This window comes from Chinchilla lanigera, unplaced genomic scaffold (genome assembly GCF_000276665.1).
Source record: "Chinchilla lanigera isolate Chin_1 unplaced genomic scaffold, ChiLan1.0 scaffold00007, whole genome shotgun sequence".
Lineage (NCBI taxonomy): Eukaryota > Metazoa > Chordata > Mammalia > Rodentia > Chinchillidae > Chinchilla > Chinchilla lanigera.
Window position 1 is genome coordinate 29754125 of NW_004955408.1, and position 19324 is coordinate 29773448.

General features: G+C 49.2%; 1 protein-coding gene across 11 annotated transcripts in view; it reads right to left on the reverse strand.

The window, feature by feature from the left end:
* Positions 1-1932: 1932 nt before the first annotated feature.
* Positions 1933-19324, reverse strand: part of Fam193b (family with sequence similarity 193, member B) — a 32293-nt gene continuing 14901 nt past the window's right edge. For 9 of the 11 annotated variants that reach the window (XM_005376452.1, XM_005376449.1, XM_013506571.1 and 6 more), the window contains 8 exons: positions 18831-19065; positions 17350-17740; positions 14078-14276; positions 12915-13154; positions 5946-6957; positions 5720-5795; positions 4504-4601; positions 1933-2300 (listed from right to left, as the gene is read on the reverse strand). In XM_005376452.1, the coding sequence (XP_005376509.1) occupies positions 4505-4601; positions 5720-5795; positions 5946-6957; positions 12915-13154; positions 14078-14276; positions 17350-17740; positions 18831-19065 (2250 nt within the window). In that variant the 3' untranslated portion in view covers positions 1933-2300; position 4504. The remainder of the gene's footprint in view (positions 2301-4503; positions 4602-5719; positions 5796-5945; positions 6958-12914; positions 13155-14077; positions 14277-17349; positions 17741-18830; positions 19066-19324) is intronic. The other 2 variants (XR_259726.1, XM_005376451.1) reach the window with 2 other exon arrangements.

Here is a 19324-nt window from a genome sequence, read left to right on the forward strand (position 1 = left end):
TGGGGACAGAGGTGCCGAGCTTCCAGCAAAGGGTGGGAATCTCCGCGCAGAGTGGAGGAGGCTTTCTGCGGGTGCAGCGGGAATAAAGGTCTGTCGATGTGCAAATACATTCCTCAGGGACAAAGAGGAATGGGTGGTGTGAGGTGGTGTAGATAGAGCTGAACCTCAAAAAGGAGACTAGCCCACAGGTATAGGGCGGTGACTGTCAGAATAAGTAAATTTAGTGGTCTTTCCATCATTCGTACGTTTGAGACAAGGTCTTGTTAGTAGTTTAGGCTGGCCTCGAACTCGCGGCAATTTTGTCAAGCCTTCCGAGTGCTGCATGTGCCACCATGCCTGGCTCATTCGTGTGTTTAACAGGCGTAGGACCAGGCGTGGTGGTGCACACCTATAATCCCAGCACTTGGGAGGCCGAGGCGGGAGGATTGCTGAGTTCAAGGCCAGCCTGGACTACACCGTGAGACCTTGTCTCCAAAAACAAAAAAAAAGGAATCCTCTGTTGGTAAATGGGCTGCTTGAGTTTTCGCACGATGAAGCAGAATTTGAGGTAGCTGTACCAATTTAGCTGGACTGCTGGAACCTGGTGTAAGTGGAACACAGCTGATAAAGGTTTCCCAGGGAAGTGGTCACACTTCCTTGGAGAATGGGACAGGCCAGGAACCAGGAATTGTGAGCCTTGGTCAATACTTTTTTTTTGTCTTTTTGAGACTGGGTCTCGCTATGCAGTTCAGGCTGGCCTTGCGCTCATTTTGTAGCCCAGGCTGGTCTCGAACTTGCAACAATCCTCCTGCCTCAGCCTTCCTAGTGCTGGGATTACAGGGGTGCGCCACCACACCCAGCCTGTATTGTTCTCTAGAAGAGGAAGCTGTCACTCATCCAGTATGGCTGGGCTCAACCTGGATGGGCAGGCAGCAAGGATGGTGGTTGCTACTCACAATGTCCTATGCAGGACATTATTATCTTAGTGACTGTGGTGATTCTCTAGATGTGACTCTCCCCACACAAGCTCAAGTTAAGTTGGTTTTAGTAAACTACTTTGGGCGAGGCAGTTTAGACAGAAGTGCACGTGAGGCATCTTTAGCAAACCCCTTGTATTAAAATCTGAATTTACAAACAAGCTCCATTTGAGAGATGAGGTAGTTTGCTTGACTTTATAGACGATTTCATTATTCTCTTAACTTTCAAATCCTTAGGCTAGTCGGGCATGGCTGCGCACGCCTGTAATCCCAGCACTCCCAGCACTAGGAAGGCTGAGGCAGAAGGATCACTGCCAGCTCAAGACCAGCCTGGGCTACAAAGTGAGCTCAAGGCCAGCTTGAACTGCATAGTGAGACCTGTCTCAAAAAGACAAGGAAAAAAAAAAAAAATCCTTAGGTTACATGCTCCATTCCCACTGGGAAATCAGACTCAGTTTATAAAAATTTAGTTTACCACCTGCCACTGACTACATTAATTCAGTGAAGAGCTTCGATCAGCCAGGCTTCAGGTGCACTGTCCACAAAGGCCTCAGAACCTTTCTTAGATGCCTCACATCTATCCTGATGAGGCTTAGCCATCTTGCAAAGAAGGAAGCCAATACAATGTTTGGAAAGGGCTGCTTCAGACTTATATACCAGGGTCCTCCCAACAGGAGGAAAAGGACGCAAATACCAGAGGAACACAGGGCTGTGCTCAGCCCTACTTGGTGTGATGAAGTTCAGTTGAGTCTCTTCCCTGTTTTAGCCTTAGGTTTCCTCATCTACAAAAGGGGTTAATAAAGGTCCCACATATGATTGTTCTGAGGAATCCTGAAGATTAAATAGAAACCTATGCCAAACGGATGAAACATAGTATCTGCTTCATAAGGTTAGTGACTAATAAATTGGATCCAAAGCTTCTGAGTAACCCTTCACACATTCCCTTCCCAGAGCAGCAAATCACAATCACACCAACTCTGTGTTCAAATGTTGCTTTATCTTTCAGCATGAAAGATCTTCACAGTATCAAAAGAATTGAAAAAAATAAAAATAAAAACAATAAAACTGAACACAAAGAGCAGTGTTGGGCCAGCAGTACCATCAGCCCCTGGCCCATAGGCCAGCCAAGTCCCCAGTCTCTAAATATGGAGGCTGCATAGCACCAGGAAGCAGCTCAGCAGAAGGTCTGAAGGACCCCTGCACAGCGTGACATCCATTCAGCTTTTGGTTGGTCCAGGATGGAAGGAGCAGCAAGGGTCAGGGCAGGTGGTCAGGACACATGGAAGGAGAACCTGTACTTTCAGCTGGCAGTTGGGGTCTCAGGATGCCCTGATGAAGCTTGACCTAAAGAAGGTTGAGAAAGAACAAGAGTAGGATTACAGTGAGCAATGGCTTATGCTCTATCCTCCCCATGCCAACACTGGCTTCCTATGGAGGCAGAAACAGTTGGCTCATATTTTTGTTCTTTGGTCTGAAAATGCTGAAGAGATTTCCTGGATCACTTCTAACAGAAGACGAAGGTTAAGACCCTGTCGAGGAACAGAACCCAGTCCTGGGGTTCTGGCAACATGTAGGACAATCTTTGAGGTGCCTAGGACCGCTGCTGCAGCACATTCTTCCAGGCCAGGGCTGAATGGCTGCTGGCATTTGTTTTCCCACTAGCAAGTACTGGAGGAGGCCACCTTTGCACTCAGGCTCCAGGGATGCAGCCTTGGCTGGGTCCTCAGTCCATGCCAGGATTGCTTTCTCACACACTGGGCTCTCAATGCTGCCTATAGGATGGTGAGAACACTTATAGGGGTGTGTGTGTGTGTGTGTGTCCGTCCGTCCTCGGTCTTGGGAAATAGACCAGGCAAGGTGGGAGAGGGTGGTGAGAATATAGGTAATATAGGTGTGTTTGTGTGTGTGTGTGTCCTCGGTCTTGGGAAATAGAGCAGGCAAGGTGGGAGAGGATAGCTGGATTGGTTTCCTGATGAGGAATGGAATTGGAGATACAGGCCTTTTTCTTTTGGTAGGAAGAAGAGATAAAGTGCCTGGTTCCTGTGGAGGTAGAGAAGAGAAGTATGAGGGCAGCTTGGCACTGAAAGATAATCCTGGGGTGTGGACCCCTTAGTCTGGCAAATGACCAGGAAGCCCAGCTCCATGAGAGCAGAGAGCTGACAGGGAGTCTGAAGAACGTCCTGATTTGGGACACCTCCTGGACACCATGCCACAGGGAGCCTCAGCCTCAAAAGGTGGCTTAGCTTCAGGCTCTTCGGGCTCCCCTGGAGAGCTGAGGGTGTAGGAAACCCATTGCTTTAGCCTAGAGAGGTGCCCTAGCATGGGAAAGAGGAGAGTGGAGACAAGTGAAGACCTCAGGGGTATGTGTCTCCCACTGCTCCAGTCTCCTACTGCCTTCAGGGAAGCTACGTTTGTTAGCCAGAAAAGGCCTAGTCCCAGGGACACAAGACAGGGTTAAGGCATGGAACTGTACAGTTACAAAGCCCTAACCTCAGCACCAAGGCCACTTGCTATCTGCTCTTCTCTTCTGTACTAAGGTTCCCGGCCCAGTGCTTTCTGTAGTTTTCTGTACTCAGTTCAAGAACATCTTCCAGTGTGTTACTATTTCAGACAAAAGGACCAATGCAGAGGCCAGAATCCTCAAGGGCCAAGTCTCTTCTTCCTGGAGGCAGCCTGGCTATCAATTTCCTCAGATTTTTTTTCTGTTTGGGGAGAACACCCACTAACTCCTTCATGTTTTTATTGTGGTTTTTTTTTTGGTTTGTTTTTATCTTTTTGAGATAGGGTTTCACTATGTAGTGCAGGCTGGCCTTGAACTCACTTTTTCGCCCAGGTTGGCCTCAAACTCACAGCAATCCTCCTGCCTCAGACTCTTTTGTTTTTTTTTTCAGACAGGGTCTCACTATGTACTTCAGGCTGGCCTTGAACTCATGACAATCCTCCTGGCTCAGCCTCCCAAGTGCTGGGATTATGGGTTTATATCCTCATGCCCAGCTCTTTCATGTTAAATGAACTACAAAGCCTTGCTATCTATCTCATCTGCCCCCTCATCTGCCCCCTCACTGCTTCTTGAAGCTGGCTACTTCTCACTTGTTTTAACTGGAGGGCACCCTGGATGGAGGAACCAGGTTAAGTAAGTGAGATGCAAGCCCCAGCATGATCATATGAGGGGTCAGAGCAGCCCCATGGGCATGGGGCCTACTGCAGGATAGGTACTATGGGAGCAGCTGATAAGAGGCTGAGCCTTAATGCTGATAGCCCAGGGATGGCAGCCCAGGAAGGGCCCTTCAGGAACATGGGTAGTAGGGCTCAGGGCCGGGCAGGGAGGAATGGCTGAAGGACCAAGACCTAAGATGAATGACTCAGGAAGAGATACGGGGCTCAGGCTTTCAGACACTAGCACTTGATATTGGGTGCTGTGGAGGTGAGGCAGCAGGGCTGCCAAGACTGAAGTTCAATTCCCTTGCTGAGAACAGAGAATGATCTTGTAGGACACAGGTGCCAGAGCACATGGGAGTGGGTTTAGGTCAACACCTGGGGTCTTTACCTTACTGAGCTGTGCTGGGAGTGGTTTTCTTGAGGCTGAAGTTGGTCCAATTCACAGCAACTTTCTGACGAGTTTGCTTTGCAGAATCCAAACAGAACCTGTTGGTTTTAGTAGACACAAGAGAAGCACAATCAGAGATTCTCTCCCTTCTTCTAGACATTGTCCTGCTAAGAAACCAGTTGGTGCTGGGTGTGGTGGCAAACGCCTGTAATCTCAGTGGCTTGGGAGGTTATGGCAGGAGTTTATGGCAAGTATGAGTCCCTCCTGGGCAACTCAGCAAGACCCTGTCTCAAAAATAAAAAGGGTTAGGGATACAGCTCAGTGTAAAGGCCCTGAGTTCAATCCCCAGCACAGAAAACAAAACCCCCAAACAAAAAACTGATTGTACAACTTCTGTAGTTCCCAGGTGAAAGGGTTTGAAGGTATGGGAACTTTGGTGGTTTGGGAATCATTGCCCATGAGGCTGAGAGACAGTGAAGACAGTGAGACTGCCCTGAAATACAAGTTCCCCGCTCATGTTGTTCCGCTCTTTAGCTGTACTGGGCTGGCTTCTGTTCCCCCAAGTATGTTCTGCTTCTTTCAATCTCAGACCTTTGTACAAGATGGCCCCACTGTCACAAATACTTTCTTGCTTTATCTAGCCAACTCAGTCTTCTTGGGTATCACCCATCCGAGGAAGGCCTCCTGGTCTGCCCCATCTTGCCTTCAGCTTGCTCTGGAGCTCTCCTTTGAGCCTCCCACCCCACAGTCCCATCATGCTCTTATGGCTCTAATGGCAATACTCACTACACTGTATATTTCTGGATCCTTCTCTGTCTAGACCAGTGGTGGTGAACTTATGGCAGGTGTGCTGCAGTGGGCTATATCACTGAAAGCTCTAAAAGGTTTGCCATCACTGGTCTAGACTGTTCCCAAAGCCTAGCCCAAGCAAAGCAGACACAGTAAGTGCAAGTGAATAAGCTGGAGAAAGCCCTGGTTCTTGAAGTCTGACCTCCCTCTTTCTTCCCATGTCTTACTTAAACCTTCCCAGATGCTCCATACTGCCAAATGGGCCCCTGGGTTCAAGCAGACAAGCTATGTAGCTGAGCCTGAAAGGCAATGAGGTCCCTCAAGGGTCCAGGGCTGAAAGACCTGGCCTTTTTGAGGCCCAAGGTATAGTACTAATCTTGGGCATGGACTCCCTCATGGAGCTGGAGAGCAGACAGCCCACACCTACCTCTTGAAATACTCCACCTCGCGGTCAGTCTCATCCATCTCCACCCCATCCATGTCCTTGGGCAGGAATACATCGTCTAGGAAGACACAGCCAGGAGGGCTCAGTGCCCATGGCCAGGCCTCTGGGGGTCATGCTCTGGTGGCAGCACTGCCCACACAAGGACTGCCCTCCACCCCGTGGCCTGGTTGCGGTGGGGGGCCAGCCACTTGGTTTCTGGTGCACTCACCCAACGAGGCGGCTGACTTCTCCTGCTTGTTGCGACTCCGGCGACTGCGGCCCTTGCCCTGGGGCATGCTCTGTGGCCTCGCTGGGCCTGGGGGCTGCACAGACTCCTGCTCTGGAGGCCGTGCCTTGGCCTCAGCTGGCCAGTTCCTCCAGGAGCTGCCCTTCTCCTTCTCAGTTTTGGAGCTATCAGCCCAACCTGGTCCTGGCCGGCTTAACCCTTCAGCTTCGGAGCAGCTGCCCACTTTGGGAGGCTCTGGGCCCTTACCTAGCTGCTTGGGACCAGACATCTGGCTCTTGGTACTGGGGGCCTCTATGCTGGTTGGGGGCCGGGGGGCCAGGCTCACTTCGCTCTTCTTGGCCTGACTGCCCTGTCTCTTGCCCTTCCGTGACTTTCCACTTGCAGCCACAGGCTCAGACAGCTCCTGTTTGCAACTTGGGATTTCCTTTGAACTTGGCTCCTCAGAGTTAGGATTGCCTGGCTTGGGTGTCTTGACCCAAATCACCCGGGACAGGTTGGGCACAGTGTTGAGTCTCCTCACTAGCCCATTTTCAGGGGTGATACCAGGAGGAGGACCCCTCACCTCTGTCCATGGTGGGTGGGGGCCTCTCATTTCTGCCCACGGTGGGGCTGGCTCACCTGTAGCTTGTAATGTGTGGCCCTGGGAGGAGCCCAAAGTCAAAGGGGACAGGTCAAGGTTGATGTCAGGCCGTTGCTCTGAGGAGCCATTGAGGTTTGAGGGGGGTAAAGTCTGGGGCTCAGGCTCGGCAGCTACCTCCTTAGAGAAGCCATTGCTGTCCATGCTGAGCTCACACATGCTGAAGCTGGCGCGGATAGAGTCCTTGACAGTGTTCTTGATCTCTTGCAGCCGGCTGCTCAGAAAGCTGTTGACCCGATCCAGTTCCTGGTCAGGCCACTCCAACAGCCTCTCCCTGGCAGGCCTTGGCTCCTGGCTTCCAGAAACACGATTCCCCTGCTTCAGAGCTTCTGCTGCCAACTGGGCCTTCTCTTTTTCCTGTCAATACAAGAGGCAGTTTCAGCAAGGGCCTGTCAGCTGCCAGGCAAAAAGTGACACCTGACCCATCAGCCTGGGGCCCAGCTTTGCCACTAACTTGCTGGAGGCAGTCTCACGATCCTTCCCTGCTCGATCGTCTTGCAGGAAGGAGGATGAAATGTAATCAGACAGGAATAGTATTAAACAAAGGTAAAGGTATGCCCCTAGAAGATAGGGTTTTTATAGCTTGTGCATCCTGGGCCCCAGTGTCAGTCCTACAGCCTTTAAAGGTTAGGAGTCAAGGGGAGAGGGCCTGCTTCTTGGGCCTAAGCTTGTGTGACCCTCAGCAATTCACTTATTCACCAGTCAACTTATCTGCAAAATGGGGACAATAATTCTGGAGTGAACACCAAAGTGGAGTGCATGTGGGGAACACGGATGCTGGAGAGGCAGTCTCTTCAATTCTGCAGGTGGCAGGAGAAAAGCTGCATTATGCAATCTTATGGAAAAGATGGGGGGCTGTTAAGACTGCCTCCAGTAGGTGAGACCACTGCGAATGGCTACAAATGCATATGGCCTCCTAATGCTGTGTCCACGGATTACTGAAGAGGGCAACCTTCACTGTTCAGCTGGCCGTAAGTAATTGAGGTTACATTTAACATGTGCCCCAGGGCATACAATGGACAGCCAGACCTGCCTTCACGTAAGATGTAAAAGCGGCCTATGAGCCTGGGGGAGGGTTGGGAGGCTCTCAGGCTAGACACTGCCCATCAGGGTTTCTGACAGACCTGGTTCAGAGAATGGAAATCAATCTGTGGGCTGAGTCACAGGCACCAGCAGGCCAATGAGGCGTTTAGAGGCAGACAGGAGACAGATACCAGAATCCTTGGGAAGGATGTGATGGTAATGCATGAGGTGCTGAATAACTCCCACCACCTTACATATTTCCAGTTGATTTGGGAAGGAAGGGGGAGAAACAGGAAAAGAAATCTGGGGAGAGAAAAGAGGGCTTGCTACCACCTCAGTCAGCTAAGAGTGTGACCTGTGCCCTAGCCTTTATCCTCTCATCTCTTTTGAACACTGGCTTTACAACTGACTAAGGTCAGCTGTGTCTAGGGGACCTTGGACAAATCACTTATTCTAAATTTAATTTCCCAGTTTGTAATTTAGGAAGACAAAAAAATGTCTCTCACAGGCTCTGGGAATGGCTGGGAGGGTTTGGGCCAAAGGCTGTGCCTTGGCAGTGGGGGGCTCAGGTGAGCAGTAGCATATCCTAGAGCAGCATTTCCAGCTGCATGTGGGGCTCAGGCTGTCAGGATGGCTGGGGGCCCAGAAGGCACTTCACCCTGCTCATCCTTGTACCAGCACAACTTTGCTTCTAGTTGTTATAGATTGGGGTTCCATGGAAGATTTCATTTACAGAAAAAAGTTGCTGCTAAATAAAGTCTAAGAAGTACTGGTGTGAGGGCAAAATAGAGACTTTGGCAAGAACAGAAGGAAAAAGCAGAGAAATGTATAATCTGCTACATACCATAAGCCTGGCTCCTTCCTTAGGTTGTCTCATTTAGTCCTTACCACTGTCCTTGTTGCATCATGATCCTCAATTTACAGATGAGAAACCTCAAGTCTGGGAAGAATACAGAACTGGCTCATGGCTAATAAATGGCAGAGTTGGGACAATCCATCAGGGATGATCTTCAGAAGTTGCTATGATTTTCACTTCTATTTGCCAAGCATTTACTACTCATCGAATGTGAGGCAGTGGGCTAGGCTCTGGGAGTGCAGCTGACTTTAAGACATGGTCTCTGCTGAAGGAGACAGACATGCAAACAGGCCGTTTTAATTCAGAGTGACAGTGACAACGTGTGCTATATAGGGAACAAAGCACAGGGTGCTCGTGTGCTTGGGTCATTAGGAGTGCTTCCCAGAGGAGACACTGAAGGGTGAGTAAGACTATCCCAAGAAAGTGAGACAAGGACTCTTTAGAGGGAAGGAATAGCAAAAAAAAAAAAAAAAAAAATCATTTGGGAATGCAGACCATTCAAGGGTATAGCTGGAGCCTAGTTTTTATTGTTGTAGGTGGGCGGGGTGTAAATTAGGGAGGCAGGTCAAAAAGGAGAGACTGATAGATGAAGCTGGCAAGCTAAGAGGAGCTGGATCCTGATCCAGAATCCTTCGCTGTGTTAGAAGCTGGGTTTATGCCTGAAGACAATGTTTAGCCATGAACACTTTGAAAATAGAGGCAGTAGGTGGAGAGAAGTGGGCAGGTTTGAGCTGTTGGGGAAAGTAGCATAGAGAGGACTTTTGATTTTGGGTGGGGAAATAGAATGAGATGCATTCAAAAAACATTGCCAAATACTACACCAGCTACAGCAGCCCCTATGGACTAAGCATTCCATGTGTCAGGCAACCTGCCCAACATTTCCACGCACCATTCCTTTCCATTTTCACAACAAACTATGACTTAGGTTCTCCTGTTATTCTCATTTTACAGATGAAGAAACTGAGGCTTAGAGGTTAAGTGATTTGCCCAAGGTCATACAGCAAGCGTGGCAGAGCCGAGCTTCAAACTGAGCTTCCATGGCCCATTGATCTCAGTCACTATGATTCACTCCCAAAAGATGGTGCCCAGGGTGGTGGTCAGGTCAGCCAAAAGGGTGGAAAGCAGTACCAGTGACAATGGGAAGGAAAGGCAGGCCCCGTTTGCGAAAGATAACAAGACTGTTAAGCTGTTTTGGGTGTAGTGAGTTTGAGGGACCTGTGTGATATCTGTGAGGAGGAGCCCAGTAGTGGTAGGGGTACTTCAGTGTGAAGTATAGAGAGGAAACACTACCTAGATGGCTTTTCTTTTCCCAGGGAGATATACTCGAGAGGCAGGGCTAGGTGGAGGGCTAGGCACTCACAAAGGAGACAAAGTAGACCAGCAGGTCAGAAATCACAAGAAGATGGTGTTTCCACTGCCCCTTTCCTGGACCGGCTTGGCTCAGAGTAGAGGAGCAGCCAAAAACAAGAGCACATACAAAATGTCCAGGGTTGCTTATTGGACATATATAATGGGAATAGGAATTTGGATTAGGAACGAAGAAATCAGTAGTGACATTGTAGAGGATGGGGAATAGTCTGCAGGGAGTGGACAAGGTAGGGAAGTGAAGACAGTGAAGGCACAGACTGTCTTTCAAGAAATGTGACTGCTCTGAGAGGAAAAGGACTGGGGAGCTGAGTAGGAGAGTTACAAGCCCAGGGACAGTCTGCTTTCAAAACAGAGAGCTGCAGGGCACAGTGACATGTGATGGGACCTGGACCAGAAGAGAGGCCTGAGCTCTAGAGCAGGTGGTCTGGTGCTGAGCTGAGGCAGTAGAAAGAAGCATACAGCAGAAGGCCCAGGGTGGGAAAGGGATAACTTTTCCTGCATGGGGTAAAAAGTAAGCTTGCAGTTGGGGTCGTCAGAGTCAAGAGACTGTCAATCCAACAGCTTCCTTTCTCATGGAAATAGGAAATGAGGTGGCCAAAAATAAAGGTATGTGTGGGTGTTGGGAGAGCCTGGAGGCTGCATAAGGGGTCTGACAGAGACTGTGAATAGATGCGAGGAGGAGCAGGGAAATGCGGGAGCTACAGGAGGCTGGCCAAACAATGTGGGGGCTTAGGCAAGCAGGGGACTACCCAGCTGGGTATATTGATAGATCTGGGTCGTGTGCTGTCCTGCAAAAGGGTGAGGTAGCCTGGGGTGGACTCCAAGGGCTGCAGTTTTTCTAAGCAAGTGACAGAAGGCAAATGGGGTGAGGAACTGAGTACTGGTAAGACAGTGATTAAATGATGAGTCACTCTGCTTGCACTTTTACCAATATTTAAAGTGAATTCATGCTAGATTAGACTGGAAAGAAGAGAAATGGGGAGGTGACTATATGCAGTGGATGAAGAGCAGTGGCCAAGAGGCCGTAGATACTGAACTAATCCCTAATATTGATTTTAGTACACAAAGGTGAGAGTGAAGTAAAGAAACAGGAAGACACTTGGTTTCATCCATCTTTCAAGGTGGAAGAAAATGAGCAACTATCACCACTTGGCTTCTGGGAAAGCTGGTGGACAGCATGTATTGTTAAGTCCAGCAGGTGGAGGAACCTTGAGGAGAAGGTTGTTGTTTAAATAGATAGTGACAACAGCTGCCTGTATTATGACTGCTTGTGCATGTTGTCCCCACCTGAAGTTCCATGACTACATCTGGAAAGGCAGGGTTGCCTTGTTTGTCTGAAGCCTGGCCTCTTAAGCTGGGCTTGGCAGATGGTTGCTATGTAAGGAGACTTGGATTGAGTGAGAAGAGCATGACAAATGGCAGCCTAGAGAAATAGGCAAGGTGCAGTGAGTGAGTAGTGGAAGAACTCCCTGAGGAAGTCTGTAAAGGAGGAAATGTCTAAACTGAGCTTGGAGGGACAGCCTGTCCCAAAGAGAAGGCATGAAAGGACAGTATTATAAGTGAAGGAGGGCGGTCTGTCTGGGCCTACACATTTATGAAAATTACACCAGGCCTGGGAACTACAGGTGCCCCCGGGGATCTAACTGGGGTTATATTTTGTCCTAAGGGGCCAGAGAGAACACTGTCGCCCAGGGAACACTTCTGGCTAGTAGCTCTGGATGGGAGCAAGACATTTTCTGAAGGGAGTGGCAGGACCCTTTGGCTTAACATCAAACTGCAGAAGGATCCTTGGTTGTCCTTTGGGCTGGAAAAAGATGAAGAATCACTTCTGCCTTCCAGAGCACCAGGGCTGTTTGACCACCCAGGAACTGTAACTAGCTGGCTATCAAACCCAAATCTTCCTGGATAATGGGCTCCTGAACGTGGCATTGCGCAGATGCAGTTGGGGTAAATGGGTAAAGTGGTAATGAAGCCACAGGGAATGAGCTATCAAGGCCTAGGCTCACCCAACAGCAGGGCTGCCCAGGAATAGCTCCCTGGTTCAATTCTCAGCCCTGAGGACTGGTTCATTCCCATGGCTTCAATTATATCTGTGCTTGAAACTCCTAGCCTCACATCTCCGTCTCCACTTGGATGTCTCACAGGAATCTCTGAGTCAGTGTGCCCCAACTGCATCCAGTCTTCTGCAAATGCCATCCTGGCTCTGTGACAGTTAATACCATCTTGCTGGTTACCACCTGGGAGACATCCTGACTCTATCCTGCACATAGGTCTGTCATTTCTGCTTCCTCTGCAAATCTCTGCTGTTCTAGTCCCATCCATAATCACCTCTCCCTTAGCCCATCTTTTTCTGCCTGGAGCATCAAATTTAATCACCTTTCAATCTAAATCCCACACTGCCACAGCACAATCACAACACAGATCTAACCAAGCACATTCTTCAATGACAACTCTCCAGTGACAAGCCCTCACTTGGAGGCTAAAGTCAAAGCCCAGCTGACCTCTGAGGCCCTCCTTCATCTCCACCATCTGTCCTGCCTTCTCTGCTGTTTTCTGCTTTGGCTTTACCAAGCTTCTGTGTGGTGTGCCCAATGCTGGGAGAACCCTGCTGATTAATCTGTGCTCATCCCCCATGACTCAGCTCACAAGTCAGCCTCTTATAAAACTACTTCCAGGGAGAATGGAGGACTTTCCCCATCCTGGTATGCTTGTCCAGTTTTGTGTCAGTCTCCACACTGGACTGAGCTTCTTTAAATGCATGAGACTTTGACTCCCAGTATTTGTAGAAGTAATTGTGGAATGAATAAATGACCAATTGAAGCAAGTCCTTGGTTTAAAGGAATCCAGCAAGCAGCTTCTGAGGTCAAGACACATGTTTTCCTCTGATCACTTGCCCCCAGGCTCCCTACCCTGATGCCTCCCAAACTCATTCAGACCTTCCCAGAGCATGATCCATGCTAAAGTCTTTAGGCAGCTAGCACCATTCATACCCCAGAAGTCTTGGGGCTTGAGGCGCGGGATTCCTCAGGGAGAAGAGGCAGTAGTGCTGAGCTCCCCCTACACCCACCTTCTTTTTCAGCTTGTGCCGGGCCCGCTTGGCGGCCCTGGCGCTGTTGGGGACTTTGGGCTCCGTGCTGTTGATGAATTCCAGCAGCTCATCCACATCTCGGTGGTCCACGGCGGGCTCCCCAGGGATCCCGCCCAGGGTGCCCCCCTTCATAGGCAGCTCCTCTTTCCGCCTGGTCAGCCTTGAGCGGAGCTTCTCCCGGATCTCGGTATAATTCCGACTCGTCGGGGCAGCGGGTGGCTGGGGGAGGGGGAGGTGCTGACATTACACCCTGGGCCTGAAAGGCCCACAGCACTCCCACCCACTGGCACCAAGTATGTGGTAAGAACGAGACAGCTGTTCTACCAAGGCCAAATGGCTTCATCCTCAGCCAGGCTCTGAGCTGAGGCAGCGGCGGGTGCAGAGAGTGGGAAGAAACAGGGCAGAGTTGAGCAAACATGGACTGGGGAGCCAGGGAAGCAGGTTTGAGCCTACGCTTCATCACTTAGAAGCTGTATGACCTTGGGCGAGTCATCAAGTCTTTGTGAGCCTCAATTTTGTCATCTCTAAAATGAGGATAATAACACCTAGCTCAAAGGTGACTAACAGCTGAATTACTTTCATTCCTCCTATCCTTAGTTGCTCTGCCCTGACCAGCAGCCCTTTCTTCTTCACCTTATGAGACTTCTGAACTGCTTTCTCCCCTGTGCAGAGACAGCATGTACTCTGATCTGAGCCTCCTTCCTGGCGCCATCGGTGCTCATGGCCTGTCCCTCAGCTGGCTGTCACACCTGGGGAACTGAGGCCTTTCTGCTTCCACTCTGCCTTCAACACGCACAAGTGTTCACTTCTCTGGGATTACACACATATACATACTCATCAGAATCATAGCTTTCTCTCTGCCACTTCCTTTCCTTTTGCCTGAAGAAAAAAAGTCAATCTTAAGAGAAACCACGGAAAGAATAAAGGCAGCAAAATCTTAAAAGACAAAAACAAAAAAAAATAAAAAAACCACAACCACACCAATGTGCTGTGAGGCTCAAGCAAGCGGACGCAGGTGTAAGGACTCACAGGGTGCCGGTGTAGTGATTACTCCTGTGAGCAAGGGGTCTCGGGAGAGCAGGGTATCCCTGTGCTCACCTGGCTGGCCCCCAGCCCTCTCCGGCCTGGGCAGGCTCACTCACCGCATTGTGGCCGAAGAACTCACAGTAGCAGCAGTCGCAGAACTTCCCATCTCTCTGGTGGGTGGAAGTTGAGGTGCAGGAGCTGCGCTCAGAGCTGCTGTCCTCTTCCTCACCCAGCCCCTCGTCTGCCTCGCAGGGCTGGGGCAGTGGGCAGCCCAGGCCGCTGTGTGCAAACTTGTGCCCCTTGCACCCGGGGTCCCTGGGGCAGGCGAGAAAGGCCCAGAGGTGAGGGAGGGCAGTGTGGGGCAAGCTGCAGAAGCAGCAGGGCGGGAGCCCACAGCAGCATACCAGCTGCCCTTCAGCTGCCTCTCTCAAGCACAGGGCCAATACTTCTTGCCCCTTGGGGCATCGCAAACACAGAGACTGCCCCCTGACAGGTTCCTTTTACCTTCACTTTTTGTGCCCACAGTGTACATAGAGAGTAACACGTCTCTCTATGCACTCGTTTATCATGTGTTCCTGTAGTGGACTGCTTGCCTTTCTCCCCGCTGTAGTACTGGGGATTGAACCTAGGCCCTCTGAATTGATTTTTATCCCCAGCTCTTTTTCTGAGATGGAGTCTTGCTGAGTTGCCTAGGCTTGGCTCAAACTTTCTTTCAATCCTCCTGCCTCAGCTCCCAGAGTAGTGGGATTATAAGTGTGTGCCACTACTCCTGGCCTGTTTGCCTCCTTTTCTCTTATCAGATTGTGTACTCCTCAAGGGCAAAGGACTGTGCTACTTCTATTTTTGGGTTCCAGCATGCAGCATAACAACCTTGCACATCCAGCAGGTGCTTGGTAAGTAGGCACTTAAACTGATTAGCAGGCTGATAGGCTCCCCATTAATGAGGTCAGTGTTTCCTTCCATTTTCTAGGGTCCTCAGTACTTGAATCTGGTCCCTAGCACTAGTGGGTAGAGCTACCTTAACCACAAGGAACTGAGTTGAGCAAAATTAAATGAGTCTCCTGGGCTGCAGACTGTAAGACTATTGCCTGTGCCTAATACTGTACTCAGCATGTTATTTCTAACCAACCCCTAAGTTCTATAAGTTCTACTCTCTCCATTTTGCAGTAGCAGAGACCAAAGCTCAGGGTGCTTGACTGCTCTGTCCAACAGGTGACTAGGACACAAGTCCCCGTGTTGCCTTGGATTTTGGGAAACACTAGAAGCATTTTGCATAGAATATCTTCCCAGCGTAAGAATCAGACCTAGGCTGAAAGGTCCTAGAATAGAAGCAGAAAAGAGTCAGAGCCCAAGGCTGGGCCCTCATCAGCTGAAGTGCTGCAGGAGCTGGTGCCCATGCTGGCTGAGGCTCTGCTCCAAAGTCAGTCCAACATCGCCCCTCTCTGCTGGGAAGGACAGTAAGTATGTGGCAGGATTAGAAAAGGACAGGAACAGAACTTGTTAGTGTTGCTTACAGAAGTTTATTCTAAATCAGCCATTCCTCATTACATTAGCACAACTGAATGTTAGAAAAACTACAATACCCAGTGCTCCTGAGAATATGAAGATACCAGCTCTCTAATAACTGGTAGTAAATAGTTACTGTGTTTGGAGTGCCCTCTGGAAAGTAGCTCTTCAACATATATTAAGAACCCTTCTGGACAAAGAATAATAAAAAACCCAAACACCCTTTAAATGAGAACTTTTTCATTCTGAGGATGCTATTCTAAGGAGAAAAATCCAAAAAGAGGGAAAATACTTTAGGCTGAGACACCTTTAGGGACATTACATGTCAAAGTAGTGGAATGACCTAAATGTTCAGCAGGTGGAGAAGAATGAAGTGATCCACAGTTAATATTCTCCAGTCTTGAATGCTGAGGTCTATGGCTACCGCACGCGCACACAAACATAGATGAAGTCATGCTAAGTAAAAACCGGAAGATGTAAATCAGTACAGACACCATCAACGGCATGTGAAAGGCACATGAGGTCAAAAACTGTCAAGATGGGATTTCAGAGTGGGAAAATATAGATGCATAATAAATGCAAATCTGACTTATACAAATATATATCCACCTGCTCCAAAGAATTCACTTTCAAATACATACTAATATAAACTTTCTCAGTATATAGTTTTACTTCTAGAAATTGCCTGAAGGATACACTTACTCATTCAAGCACCATTTTAGGATGTTAATTACAGCTTTATTTCTCTTGGTTAAAAAACTGCAAATGTTTACCAGCCCAGGAATAGGAGAATAAATTATGCTACTGCTATCCAATAAGAGATGCTACTGCTATCCAATAAGATGTGGCCATTGGAAAGTTTTTAAAGGAATTATGACTGGGGAAACAAACAGAGTAAGATGTTTGAAAAGAACTGCTACACAAATATATATATTTGTCTCTTGCTGAGTTGCATAGGCTGGCCACAAACATGTGATCCTCCTGCCTAGCCTCCTAAGTAGTTATGATTACAGGCATGTGGCACTACACTCAGCTAGTTTTTCTTCTTTATATACTCCTCAATTGTTCTAAGTTAGAGTATGTTTCTTTTAAAGTACTCAGTAGTTCACTATTATTATGTTAGCTGTAGCTTATTTACTGTTGAGAATATTTCCTTGTGTTTCCAGTTTGCTAAGAATTTTGTTGAATTCTGTCAAATGCTTTCCTGTACCTATATCTGCAGCCGCCCTCCGGCCCCTCCACCACCCTTCTGAGGTAGGGTCTCACTATGTAGTGCAAGCTTCCCTTGAACTCACTTATGTAGCCCAGTCTGACATTGACTTCATGGTGATCCTCCTGCCTCAGCCTCCCAGAGAGCTAGAATTACAGATGTGCACCACAACACACTTGGCTCTTTTTAGGCTCTTAGTATGGTGAATTACATTGATTGATTTTCAGATGTTAAACCAACCTTGCATTCCTAAGGTAAATCACATTGTTATATTACCACTCTGACATGTTGCTGGATTTGGTTTGCTAAATTTTTATTAAGGATTTTTTGACTAGTAATTATAAGTAATGTTAGTAGGTACTTTTTTTTACACTACTGGGGACTGAATTCAGGACTCTGAGAATGGTAGGCAAGCACTCTTTTAAAAAGATACACACATATTTTTACTTAAGTTGGGAAAACAATAAAACTAGTAATCTAGCCTTTATTTATTTATTTTTATGCTAGTGATTGAGCCCCCAGCCCTGTACAAGCTAAGCACAATTTCTATCACTAAGCCACACCCTCAGCCCAATCTATCCTGTAATTTCTACCCCAAAAGTACCCTTGGCAATGTTTTCCAAAACTAAGTTCCAGTAAGCAGGGAGTGTGCTGGTCACATGGCTCACTTACCTGTGAGTGCTAGGGAGTGGCTGAGAGCTCGGTGGTGGGAGGAGAGGCCCGCTGCAGTGCCCGCTGCAGTGCCCACTGCAGGGGTGGCTGCATCCTGAGAATGGTGGAGGCATCTTCAGGAGCGGCATGCTGGTGGAGGGCAGGTGGGGGCTCTGACATGTCCCTGGAGGGTGGGGAGCAGTGGCAGCAGCAGCCACAGGGTACTCTGAAGCCTGGGTGGGGAAAGGTGCTGCTGGGGTAGTAGGCATCAGGTGTGGGTGGGGAGGTGAGCTGAAGGAGCCAGGGTGAGAAGGGATAAGAGATGCTGGCTGGGGGTGGTGGCCAGTGGGGCTGTTAGGGGGAGCAGTGAGGTCTGAGTGCTGGTGGTGCTCCGAGATGGGGAAAGCCTCACCTGTGGGGTAGAGGAGGGGAAAAGGGGTCAGACCCAGGAAGGCCCAGAGGCTCACTGCCAGTGTCCTGCTTACTGTGACCAGAGGACACAGCCTCTCAGTACAGGGGACCCCAGAGCCGAAGAGGAATCTGTGGGCAGCAGCTTGGCTGGGTAAGTTCAAGGAGCCCAGGCCCAAGGGAGAAAGCACCAAGAATGCTGGCTGGCATGAGCAGGAGGCATGTGTTCTGTCTCTCTGAGTCTCCAGGATCAGTATTCACAGGCATTCCTTGGGGTTGGAAAGGGAGTTGCAGCAGGCTAAAGCTCTGCCTCTTGGTCAAGTAGACCCGAGGATCCAGCGATGCCTGACTCCTGGGAGAACTCACATTTCAGAGAGAAAGTGGGAAAAGACTTTGATGACTCTGTTTGGCTCATGGACCAAGACAACTGAATTGTTCACTGCTTAAATCACATAATGCTGGGGAAGGCACCCTTTTGAAGAAACCTGCCCGTCCACTTAGAAGTATGACTGTCAATCATATTTACATAATAAATTAATAAGCCAAATCTTTTTTCCTTTGGGTCTTTGTACATCATTCAAGACTCTAAAGAAGGCTTGTACAGCTGCTAACTGGCTAAAAAACACAGCAGTTCGCACTGCCAATCTCTTGTGGATTAAGTGCAGTGCTTCTACACTATCTCTCAGGTGAAAAAAATGTGAAGGCGGCTGAGGAAGCTGAAGTGGCCTAGCTGTCCATGGTGCTATAGGGCAGGAGTTATGACTTAAATCCTATTTCCCTAAAGGCCCTCTCACTACACTTGCACCTCAGACAGTGCTCACCAGCACCCTTCCTGGATCCAATATGAACAGCTATGAGAGCCAATGACAGTTTTGAGGGAAAACTTTCCTCTATCAGTAGCTGTTCAGTTTCAGAGTCCTGGGCAGGCATTTCACAGAGATAGTCAAGGTCTAGGGTGCCCTGATGCCACTGGTATAGCTCCACTTTTACTTATTTTAAGAACTAATCTTCTGATTCACTGGAACAAAGTGGAGAGGAAAACACAGCTGTCTATATGGAGGGTCCTGGCTCCCTTCCCAAAGTCAGAGACTCACCGGGGATGGCAGGAGGGCTCCCGAGCGAGCTGCCGGGCAAGGCCCCACTGGAGTGTGGGGAGTTCCAGAGGCCCGAGAGCTTATGTGCCGACAGGAATGAGCTGGGATCCCAGTCCCCTGAGTTCCCATGGCAGGAGGAGGAGGAGGATGATGAGGATGATGAAGAGGAAGACGAGGAGGAATGAGAATCACCCCCACAAGACTGTGATTTACAGGATGTGTGTGACAAGGAGATCTGGAAAAGGAGAAGAAAAAGGCTCATGGTCAAACAGCAGAGCTGACCCTCTGCTGCCTCTGCATACCCCAAGGAAACCCCCTCTCCCCAGGGCCCCTCTGCCATGGTCAAAGCACAACCAGTACTACTCCAGCTGCAAGCACAAGCAAGGGTCTTTGCTGGAAGGGAGCAGTGATACTCCCAGTCACATGGAGTGTGTGGATTCTAAGGAGAGCCTCTGCAGGGACAGAGACTGCCTGTCAGTGTGGGCACTAGCTGA